Consider the following 12,610-nt stretch of genomic DNA (forward strand, 5'->3'; position numbering starts at 1 on the left):
ACTACCTGCCCTAAGTAGATGTATTCCCTTACCACTTCCAGTGCTTCGCTACCTATCGTAAACTGCTGTTCTCTTACGAGACTTTTAAACAATACTTTAGTTTTCTGCAGATTAATTTTCAGACCCACCCTTCTGCTTTGCCTCTCCAGGTCAGTTAGCATGCATTGCAATTGGTCTCCTGAGTTACTAAGCAAGTTAATATCATCAGCGAATCGCAAGTTGCTAAGGTATTCTCCATCAACTTTTATCCCCAATTCTTCCCACTCCAGGCTTCTGAATACCTCCTGTAAACATGCTGTGAATAGCATTGGAGATATCGTATCTCCCTGTCTGACGCCTTTCTTTATAGGGATTTTGTTGCTTTCTTTGTGGAGGACTACCGTGGCTGTGGAGCCGCTATAGATATCTTCCAGTATCTTTACATATGGCTCATCTACACCCTGATTCCGTAATGCCTCCATGACTGCTGAGGTTTCGACTGAATCAAACGCTTTCTCGTAATCAATGAAAGCTATATATAAGGGTTGGTTATATTCTGCACATTTCTCTATCACTTGATTGATAGTGTGAATATGGTCTATTGTTGAGTAGCTTTTACGGAATCCTGCGTGGTGCTTTGGTTGACAGAAGTCTAAGGTGTTCCTGATTCTATTTGCGATTACCTTAGTAAATACTTTGTAGGCAAAGGACAGTAAGCTGATCGGTCTATAATTTTTCAAGTCTTTGGCGTCCCCTTTCTTATGGATTAGGATTATGTTAGCGTTCTTCCAAGATTCCGGTACGCTCGAGGTTATGAGGCATTGCGTATACAGGGAGGCCAGTTTCTCTAGAACAATCTGACCACCATCCTTCAACAAATCTGTTACCTGATCCTCCCCAGCTGCCTTCCCCCTTTGCATAGCTCCTAAGGCTTTCTTTACTTCTTCTGACGTTACCTGTGGGATTTCGAATTGCTCTAGGCTATTCTCTCTTCCACTATCGTCGTGGGTGCCACTGGTACTGTATAAATCTCTATAGAACTCTTCAGCCACTTGAACTATCTCATCCATATTAGTAACGATATTGCCGGCTTTGTCTCTTAACGCACACATCTGATTCTTGCCTATTCCTAGTTTCTTCACTGTTTTTAGGCTTCCTCCGTTCCTGAGAGCCTGTTCAATTCTATCCATATTATAGTTCCTGATGTCCGCTGTCTTACGCTTGTTGATTAACTTAGAAAGTTCTGCCAGTTCTATTCTAGCTGTAGGGTTAGAGGCTTTCATACATTGGCGTTTCTTGATCAGATCTTTCGTCTCCTGCGATAGCTTACTGGTTTCCTGTCTAACGGCGTTACCACCGACTTCTATTGCGCACTCCTTAATGATGCCCATGAGATAGTCGTTCATTGCTTCAACACTAAGGTCCTCTTCCTGAGTTAAAGCCGAATACCAGTTCAGTAGCTTGATCCGGAATTTTTCTAGTTTCCCTCTTACCGCTAACTCATTGATTGGCTTCTTGTGTACCAGTTTCTTCCGTTCCCTCCTCAAGCCTAGGCTAATTCGAGCTCTTACCATCCTATGGTCACTGCAGCGTACCTTGCCGAGCACGTCTACATCTTGTATGATGCCAGGGTTCGTGCAGAGTATGAAGTCGATTTCATTTCTAGTCTCACCATTCGGGCTCCTCCACGTCCACTTTCGACTAACCCGCTTGCGGAAAAAGGTGTTCATTATCCGCATCTTATTTTGTTCTGCAAACTCTACTAATAATTCTCCTCTGCTATTCCTAGAGCCTATGCCATATTCCCCCACTGACTTGTCTCCAGCCTGCTTCTTGCCTACCCTGGCATTGAAGTCGCCCATCAGTATAGTGTATTTTGTTTTGACTTTAACCATCACCGATTCCACGTCTTCATAAAAGCTTTCGACTTCCTGGTCATCATGACTGCACGTAGGGGCATAGACTTGTACCACCTTCAATTTCTACCTCTTATTAAGTTTCACAACAAGACCTGCCACCCTCTCGTTAATGCTATAGAATTCATGTATGTTACCAGCTATTTCCTTATTAATCAGGAATCCGACTCCTAGTTCTCGTCTCTCCGCTAAGCCCCGGTAACACAGTACATGCCCGCTTTTTAGCACTGTATATGCTTCTTTTGTCCTCCTAACCTCACTGAGCCCTATTATGTCCCATTTACTACCCTCTAATTCCTCCAATAACACTGCTTGACTCGCCTCACTAGATAGCGTTCTAACGTTAAACGTTGCCAGGTTCAGATTCCAATGGCGGCCTGTCCGGAGCCAGGTATTCTTAGCACCCTCTGCAGCGTCACAGATCTGACCACCGCCGTGGTCAGTTGCTTCGCGGCTGCTGGGGACTGAGGGCCGGGGTTTGATTGTTGTATTCATATAGGAGGTTGTGGCCAAGTACTGCACCAGGGTGGCCAATCCTGCTCTGGTGAGAGAGTGCGTTACCGGTTCTGGTCACCGGGATCAGGCCGCACTCCAGGCCTGTTTGTGCAATTTTCTCAACACATGGTTTTTTTGTATTTTCCGGTGGAGAATTGCGCGGCACCGGGATTTGAATCTTGGTCCTCTTGCACTGGAGACGGATACTCTACCGTCCCCGCAGGAGTTAAATTAAAAATTGAATTATGGGGTTTTGCGTGACAAAACCTCTTTCTGATTATGCACGCCGTAGTGGAGGACTCCGAAAATTTCGACCACCTGGGGTTCTTTAACGTGCACCTAGCTCTAAGTACACGGGTGTTTTCGCATTTCGCCCCCATCGAAATGCGGCCGCCGTGGCCGGGGTCCGATCCCGCGACCTCGTGCTCAGCAGTCTAACACCATAACCACTGAGCAACCACGGCGGGTCCCGCAGGAGTTGTACGCCTCATTTAACCTACAGTGGTGCCCTATTTGATCAGTCAAGGTGGACCAATCTGAGCTCGGTTATACCGCATGGATGGCACTCGGCTAGAGAACCTGGTATTTATGACCTGCACATGTGAGGCCACACATAATTGAGGATATATAATTTTTTTTAGGAGGGTTTCCGTTCAGTGATAAAATGATGGAAAATACATTAAAAGAAAAAAAAGGGGGGGGGAAAGGAACATAACATGCGATTTGAACTCGTGATCCTTCAATGATGCCCGGAAAGGTAGCTCAGTCGGTTGGTTCGTCAAGCCAACGGTTACTTTCAAGCGCCATAGCTCCTGCTCCGAGCCTCATACTTATGTGGAAAGGGACTGATGTTGTCCGCGGCAGTGGTTGGAAGGCAATATTCCTTGGAAAAATGGCCGCCAGAGGAGCAGCGGGAACTCGAGCGGCTTTAGAGACTAGGAAAACTGCCTTAAAATATTTAGACTTGAGGGGAAGCTTCGTTAACAAACTATGACACGGCAATCAGCACTCGAATACGACGAGAGAAATTATTGAGACGTGGAAAATTCCCTTGAAATAAATCTAGTTTGCGAGACAAATTCTTGTATGTATTGAATCTCTTAAAAGATGAGGGGGGAAATATGCGCTCACCGAGAGGGCGTCGTCAGCACTAGACCATCACCAGGCACCTTACTGAGATGTAGAGAGCTTCGCGGCCGGAACAAAGTCTCCCCTCTCCGCCGGTCAAGAGTGGAAAACGCGCTTTCCGATCGCTCAAGGTTGCGCGGACATTGTATAGCTCTAACGTCTAGGAAAAAGCTTAAACAGGTGCGAGGGCGGCACGCATAGCGTGGGAAGCTAGCCGCCGGAATAGCTATCTCAAGTACTGCTGCTGGCGAGGGCAAAATACCTTCGTGTAATTATAATAACCCTAATAGGACTTCTTTCAAAAAAAAGAAAGAAAAAAGGGAACGGCTCAGAAGGCTATACTACGAGAGCTATGAATGATACTTTTCTATATATATGTATTCATCTCATCTATGGGATCGCATGCGCACGCTGTTGCTTTGTCTATGCGTGTAGTGGTTAAGAGAACCAGTTTAAGGGCGGAGAAGAAGGAAGGAGAGGAAAGCAATATTGCAGCGCCGTGGTTTTAAAGCGCAACCGTGCTAGGGAAACGGAAGGCGATATAAGCAGGCGTGTCCATGATACGCACACGACAAACTGCCTTACAATATTTAGACTTGAGGGGAAGCTTCGTTAACAAACTATAACACGGCAATCAGCACTCGAATATAATTATAACCCTAATAATAATTGTAAATATTCATCTCATCTATAGGATCTAAAGCGCGCGCTGTTGCTTTGTCTGTGCGTGTAGTAGTTAAGAGAGCCAGTTTAAGGGCCGAGAAGAGGGAAGGAAAGGAAAGGCTCTGAAGCAAACTTGCAGCACCGTGGTTTTAAAGCGCAACCGCGGTAGAGAAACGGAAAGGCGATATAAGCATGCGTGGCCATGATACGCACACGACAAACTGCCTTACAATATTTAGACTTGAGGGGAAGCTTCGTTAACAAACTATAACACGGCAATCAGCACTCGGGTATAATCAGCACACTGGGTATAAGTAACCTTAGATTGGCAAATAGCAGTGCTGTGTTCAGCCACCGCTGGAAATGAGAAATTATTGTTGACCAGAGCTTGAAAGCTCGAAGCGTATTGCTAAACGAAAATATGAACAAAAAACGTGTGCAGCGTCATGCGAACGAGAAGCACTGACACCTATAACTTGATATTCGAATAATACACAAAGCAAGGGCCGTATTTGTACGGATGGCATAAGTAACAGAAACGCTTAGATTACTAACTAAATACGCATAGTGAACTAGCCCAAATGCACGTATGAACAAAGTCCGAAGCGCATAGTAAGTAGCTCGTGCGCAGATGTCCTCCTGTACTTAACGTCATGATGCCCACGCCATGAAGGCATCTGTAGCGTTCATCCCTAGCGATCAAAATACAACTCCCTTTACATTAACCCTCCCGCGAAAGCGAACAAGGGTTCGAATTTAAAGGAGTATCTTGAATAACAGAAGGAATGTACTTATCTTCGCCTAATAATCAGGGGAACCTATATCACAAGGAAATTTTATTAGGAATGAAAAATGCCCACAGTTGATTTGCTACTGGGCGATACAACACATAAAGAAGAGAAATAAGCAGGAGAAAGTCAGATGGGGCACAAAGCATCGGCTAGCGTACAAATTTTTAAATCACGCGCGATGTGACCTAAATGTGACCCTCGCATCTCCACACGTGAAAACACGGCGGAATAAAAACGTAGTGTTAACTAAGAGTTATTGCAGGGGAAGAGGTCGAGTTGATATTTATATTGCCACTCTAGAGCTCTAGTGCATAAAATCACGCCTTTTTATGCACTAGAGCTCTAAAGTTACCGGAACGTCGAAGCCTTTCAAGGCAAACTATGGGCACGCAGATCTGGAAACTGGGGTCTTTCGTAGAAGCGTTTCGAGTGAATGCAACTTGAAGGTTCAGCGGCTAAAATTCGTAACTTCCAATAGGTGGCCTATAGTAATTAGATGAAAACTTGATTAGCAAAAATCATTTCATTCCTTCAATATTCCCTTTCACTTATTGTGCAAACAATATGTGCATTTGAGGGTATTATAGTGTAAGAAGTGAAGTAGTGTTTTCTCTCACGGGTTGATTTGAGAAAATTAGGTTACTGATAAAATAATACACCTCGTAGGATTAAAGATACAAGCTGAAAACCGAACAGGCAATAAGTAAAAACATAGAGAAAACCATGTAATGTGCAAATTTCTGAGTCTAGTGAACAGCACATAACAGAGGACATTGATGTTACGATGCGACTAACAAATCATTGCTACGGCCCTACATGCTCACACGCAGTATGGGGGCAATAAGCACTTTTTTGGCACAATTACCTGTTTAAATAGGCTTTCGAAATATTGCTTTGTCGCAGTACTGTCATCGTGATCACTTGATTGAAGCTCACTTTTCGTCAACGTCTTTTTCTTTGAGAACGCCGAATCGTATGTGACATGAGCGTGCAAAGTCACATTTTCGCCTATCGGAACTGCGTTTTTGTTTGCTGAAAAATAGAGAATAAACGCAAAATTGAAGGCAATGTTTGCAAATCTAGCAAAAAGCGTAACAATCCTCTTACTCTAATTTTGGAAAGTCGAATGCACTATACAAAAAACACGTGTCATCCGGCCCTTTGTAATCTGACGGACAAGAAGGAACAATGGCAAGGAGTTTAAATGAAACCCGCTACAATGGCAACATTAGCTAGGTATGGCGAAGTAAGGCTCCGTGGTTGGTTGGTTCTCAAGTACGTCCTCAGATGTTTCCTTGCGCAACACTGCTTGTGGAAAGACAAGCCTCAACAGGTATGCAAGGCACAATCGCTTAGTTGTTTTCGCTCAATCCAGCAGTATTTTCCCCGTAGCAATCGTCGCACACAATGCATCAGAACATATACTGATCGTAACTGGATTTTAAAACACCTCGTGTTTGGCGCAGCATAGCCTCAGCCGCTTTTGCGTCATTAAACCCAATTTAACTAACCAACTAGCTAGCTAACTAACTAACTAACTAACTAACTGACTAACTAACTATACTGACCGTCTTTTCATCTTCGCACACACTACTAAAATAAATATAGAATAGAGCAGCAGCATCACCAGCGTTCAAAACAGGGCCACTATGGAAAGTAAAATTGAGATGTTGAACTTTTTGCTTCATTCCTGAGAAACAACGGCATATGTCTAATGAGAAAATCTTACGTTTACCCACATTTATTTTTTACTTCCACAGCTGGTACGAATTTTATGTGGTTTGTCCTGCTCATTGAGTAGAATTCGCGTGCATTGTTGTTTTTCTAGTCAGATGTTGCTTTATATTTTTGGTGAATCATTGTTTGTCATCACTTTAAGTGACCTTTATTTTCGCAGCGTATTTCTGCTGCAGTAACTTTATTGTATACAACACCGAGCAAGAATTACGCCGAAAATTACTCAAACTCATGTGCTTACGTTCAGCATTGGTGTTTCAAAAATTTTACTTCTCTTTTGTACGGTGTGGTTTTTGTGGTGTCCTTGTTTGCGAGACATGGAATCACATGGCCGTCACTTCTGTATTCATATAAATTCCCAGTAGCCAGTTCGAGATGAATATTAACAGCTATATCTAGAGGAACCTGTGCATGTGACGGACAATATGAAATTTGCATTATTTGGAAGATGTCTAAGAAGCGAAAAAAGCCGCAACATTCGAATTTACTGTGGCCAACTTATGGGAGCGCTTGGCACACATGTTTCTGAATGTAGATAATTTAGGCCTGCTACGAATAAAATAGGACATCAACTTTTTTAATGTCCGTTACGATTGCACGCAACTCTTCAATGACATTTAAGGATAGATCTGGCAGTTGCTTGCTGGCATCTACGACAAGCGCAGCCTATAGCGTCTACCCTATGGCCCACATAACCTTCACCTGGCTATCGATAGTGACGGGAGTTATATAATTGTGTTTTTACTGCAATCAACACTACGTTCCCTCGCCGGCTTACGAGACATTTCTATAAAAGAAAAATATCAGACATATCAAGTTTGACTGTACCAATATCTGTCAGAAGCCATATTTCCGCCCTGATGATAAACATCAGCGACACACGTGTGAACGAGAGCTGCTAGTTGTTGTTCCTTGGAAGTGGAGCTACAAAAATATGCTTGTATTTCAGAAAAGGGGTGAGGCGAATATACATCATCTAATGTGTTTTCTAAAGGCTGTTCTTTCTGATAGCCAAAAAGGTAGACTTGAGCGCGGGCTTCATCGTATTGATATTGTAGATTTGCTAGAAAAACTTCTGACGTCAAACTAATATTTTTTGTCCGGTCTGCACTGTTCTCGACCAAATTACCCCACTTCTTTAGTTTGCACTTTAATGATCAACGACAGAAGACAGAACGCAACATTCTTTTTTGTTTCGCACAATGGGAACGTTTCACAAAGGTTACTTCGACACCTAGCTATATTCTGCGAAAATCAATGACAGTTCGCTCTGAAACAACATCCTTATCCTTTTTTTTTCCTGGCAGGCCCTTGTAAACGTTATTTATGTACTCCACTACGTGGGTGGCTTCCAATAACGTGAATAATTTTCACTGATGGCGAACGCAAGGTGGCGAGGTCGCACCATCATGATGGAATTGTGTTCCCATGATATTCTGGCGCAAATCTCCCGAACTTACAGATGATACGAAAGTGCGTACGGGGCGCTCGACTCATGTTACATCCTGGATATATCCAACTGCCCAGACAATGGGTGTGCTTGTCTGACGTCGTTTTTGAAATCATCATTCGTTGGCTGGATACGGACAAGCTGGACGTTATCCCTGATTTTGCCTCGCACTATGTGCTGAAGGCTGAGTAGAATTTTGATCAAGGAAACATGTTAAATACCCTTGATTTGCACGCCTTTAGCAACTTTGCCTCTTCAAGTCCTTCCTTGTCGATGCGCCGCCGTTGTCGGTTCCACTGCCCGAACATGTTTCCTCGTCCGAATGCTGCTCTTGTAAAGTGAAAAACGTTGATTGTTGCTATCTTTTGATGCACCAAAGTTCACCGTAAAATCGTATTGCTTGTAGGCGGTTGCGTGGAATAAGCCCCCTCGATAGTCGAACAACATTTAACAGCATCGCACTAGAAGACATCAGTCGTTCTTTTCATTCCAAGGTTGGATGTGCTAATCCGTGCAAAAAAAATAAATCTAGCTCAAAAACGTGCAATAAGTTCAGTATGGCTTCATAAGGCGCGGTGTTGTCCCCACTGCTCTTCAATTTAGCTATGCTACACCTCCCGGCACAGTTGAATGATATTGAAGGCATACGGCATGCGCTGTATGCTGAGGATATCACGATCTGGGCCACCGAAGGCAACTTAGGGCACATGGAGGAGAGCCTGCAAGCAGCAGCATGGGTAGTGGATCGCTACGCGGAGCACTGCGGCCTCCAATGTGCACCAGCAAAGTCAGAATTTGTTCACCTTAGGGCTTCCCCTAAGGATAATACAAACATCCACTGATCCCTCGGCAGTGGCCCCATCCACGAGTCTAAGGAGATTAGAATGCTGGGACTCTTGGTACACCATCAGCGAAAGGTCGACACAACACTTGAAAAGCTCCGGAAGATTGGAGACCAGGTGGGTCGAATAGTCCGCCGTGTCTCCAATAAGAGAGGAGAGTTACGAAGCAAAGACGCGGTGCGGTTCGCTCACGCTTTCGTAACTAGCCGCATCCTGTATTCAGTACCCTAGCTCCACTTTCGGAAGCGCGATGAACACAGGGTAGAGGTTATCCTTCGCAAGATGATGAAAAGGGCTCTTGATCTCCAGGTATCCACTTCCAACGGACGACTTCTCGATCTTGGAATGGTCAACACCTTCCAGGAGCTCAAAGAAGCTCATCTAACAAGTCAATACAAATGGTTAGCCCAAACACGATCGGGCCGACTACTTCTGGCTCGACTACGCATCCAACTCGACTTTCACATACAAGAAAGCGTCAGAGTGCCAGAACTATGGAGACGCGTCATCCGAGTTCGACCTCTTCCAACCAAGATGGATAGAGACGACCATATTGGACGCCGCCAAGCTAGGGCGGAAGCTTTGGAGCGTCACTATGGCAACAAACATGGAGTTTACTATGTAGATGTCGCTGGGCCAAGCCACGGGGGATGGTATACAGCAGCAGTCATACATCAGGGAACACAGGTGGATGGGCTGACCTTTCGTGCACCAGGTGCAACAGAAGCAGAAGAGGTAGCCATCGCCCTAGCTGCCTCGGACTCTAATTCTAAATGTTTCATTACGGATTCGCGTGGCGCGTGCCGTAATTACGAGGCTGGTTGCGTCACCCTATTGGCCGAGCGAATACTGAGAAACTGCAGCAAGGATGTCGATCCAACCCCCCGCTGTATAGTTTGGACTCATGGCCATCAGGGCCTTCAAGGGAATGAAGCTGCTGATGCGGCAGCCCGAGCACTCACTTACCGGGCGTCCCCTTTGGCCCCTGAGATCCTGGAACATGAAGGCGGAATTCTCTTAACTTTCAGAGACATTTCTACCTATTATAAGGATAGCCATCGCCGGTACCCAGGCCCAGCTAAAGGACTGGGGAAAGCGAACGAACGCGTTCTACTTCGCTTATACACCAACACAATGGTGTGCCCGGCAGTAATGAAACATTTTGATCCTGCGATCACTGGCAGGTGCCAACACTGTGGCGAGGTGGCTGACACTTATCACATGGTGTGGGCCTGCCAGCAAAATTTGGCTCTCACCCCCCACCCCAACCCTACCCGAGAGCACTGGGAGGCGGCCCTGCTTGGTTGCTCAGACCTTCAGGCCAAAAAGGCCTTGGTCAAGAGGGCCAGGCTAGCGGCTTCGACCAATGGAGTCCCGGACTAGGGACTCTACCTAGTATGTAAGGCTCCTGCGCGAGTCCACACCTCTCTTTCTTAATAAGTGCATTCCAACACCAGCTCCGTACAGAGTGGAGACAACCGCTGCGTCTACTGCAGCCTCGGCCGCGCGAATCGCGGACGTCATAGTAGATGACTTTGGCGGACGCGGTAGGGACGCGTTGCCGGCACCCGTGTGTCTTGTGTGCGCTTTGGCACTACTTTACTGGCCTTGACCAAGCTCCGCTGCTCTTTGGTGTTAGCGATAGCAGAGCCACACATATATTTTTAAAGCGACAGCTTTACTGGCCGTGAACTTGCGATTTTTAGTACACAATGGTTGCGAAAACCAAACCAGAGAGCTATTCAAGGAAGATTCTGTTTTCAACAAAACACTTGCTGCAATCAAAAATAGCAAGCAAGAGCTCCGCTTCTCTCATTACGCGTGAATTGAAGAATTCGACACAAGTACAAGCACATATATTCTACTGCAGCAGCTTTTCACGGCCAATATCTCTACATCTCAAAAAGCGCCATGTGCTCTGCTTAATAAAAGATGCTCAGTTTGCTCAATGTAATCCCGGGCACCAACATCAACAACCGTTGGACAAATAAAGTTTATTCCTATCCTATCCTCAAAGTAATCATGTTCAGCTTTGTGGGAATGCTGTACACGCCCACTGTGCATTGAACAGGGGAACTTGGCGTCATTTCGCACAGTAGAGCACCTCCAATATTTCAGTGTCAGGCGTGCCACGCTTCAATGATTCATCGAAAAGACCACAGCACGTGTTATTTGGGACGCAAGACATTGTAGACTCATTTCCTTTGAATTCTAGCAATATTTTTTCAAGTTCTGCCATGAACCCCGACAAGAACATTTTCAACATCGTGAACTCTCCTCATGAGTAAAAGCAGGAGGCGGCCGACATCTGTTTCTATAGCAACCAGTTCGTAGAATAATGTTGTATCCAAGTTTCGTCCAATCAAGTTGCAAAAAGCTGTCGTGACTTCGTTACTCTAATTCTAAAGTCAACGAAACGCGTAACCACAATAACATTTCTGATGCTTGAGTCTTTGTATCCTTTTGTAGGCTGAACTATTGATACGGAATGTGTTGTAATGCATTCTTCTTCCTATTTTTTAGCCGCATTCTAGCTTGCCATTTTGGCATTAAAAGAAATAAAATGTGGTGCTCTATGTTTCGCCGCAGCCGCCGTGGTTGCTCAGTGGCTATGGTGTTGGGCTGCTGAGCATGAGGTCGCGGGATCGAATCCCGGCCACGGCGGCCGCATTTCGACAGGAGCTAAAGGCGAAAACACCCGTGTACTTAGATTTAGGTGCACCTTGAAGATCCCCAGGTGGTCTAAATTTCCGCAGTCCTCCACTACGGAGTGCCTCATAATCAGAAAGTGGTTTTAGCACGTAAAACCCCATAATTTAATTCTATGTTTCGCCGTGGAAAATCACGCAGAAATTCTGTTATCCCAAGGTGAAATATTTTCCAGTATGAAAGAACTCAAGGTACAGATTACATAAATTTTGTTTACAACAGTAAATATTCTGGAAACTATTTATCCGCCATATTGCTAATGCAGTGTACTTCCAAATGAAATCTTTATAATATATCAATACTAATAAAAGGAAGGGATACTTACTCATGGCTTCATTGTTTGCTGAAGTAGTACTCTGAGCAAGCAGCCAGACGCAAAAACACGCGAGAAATTCTCTAAAAAACATCATCGCGGGAGCTTCGTTAGGTTAGCAGCATACAATTGTATGCTGCTTTTATACTTTGTAGCGCGGCCTTTCTCTACGGTGCATTTAAATGTCAGCAACTCTTATTCAGTGAAGTTCAAGCACCTTTCCCATTCAGAATAGAAAGAGTCAATCAAAAACCGAAAAGAACCCGTGTGCGCTAGCAGGGAGCAAAAACAAAGAGAAATTGCAATTTCGCCGAACGGGCAAAGCACTGACCGCGAAAGCAAGGTTCTAGCGTTGGGCTTGAACTTCTCGTACTGCTTTCGATCTATGCTCGGGCGTAACTAACTAGGATACAAAATACGTGAGAGCGGCAAAATTTCTTCCGCATTGAGAAGCATTACTATGCTCTAATATCTGTTTGACTTCGCACAGGCACCACTAAACAGTCCGTAAAGAGCCATGGCACTATAAATACATCGCTTTCTCGTTTGAGCACTGATATTATTTTCCCATTTTAAGACTCAAAAGT

General features: G+C 44.9%; 1 protein-coding gene across 2 annotated transcripts in view; it reads right to left on the reverse strand.

Moving 5' to 3' along the window:
- LOC142564165 (uncharacterized) overlaps positions 1-12,119 on the reverse strand; it is a 50,995-nt gene extending 38,876 nt beyond the window's left edge. For both annotated transcript variants that reach the window (XM_075675053.1, XM_075675052.1), the window contains exons 1-2: positions 12,036-12,119; positions 5,838-6,004 (exon numbers count right to left, since the gene is read on the reverse strand). In XM_075675053.1, coding sequence (XP_075531168.1) covers positions 5,838-6,004; positions 12,036-12,117 — 249 coding nt within the window. In that variant the 5' untranslated portion in view covers positions 12,118-12,119. The remainder of the gene's footprint in view (positions 1-5,837; positions 6,005-12,035) is intronic.
- Positions 12,120-12,610: the final 491 nt, after the last annotated feature.

The sequence above is a fragment of the Dermacentor variabilis genome, chromosome 11 (assembly GCF_050947875.1).
Source record: "Dermacentor variabilis isolate Ectoservices chromosome 11, ASM5094787v1, whole genome shotgun sequence".
Taxonomy (NCBI): domain Eukaryota; kingdom Metazoa; phylum Arthropoda; class Arachnida; order Ixodida; family Ixodidae; genus Dermacentor; species Dermacentor variabilis.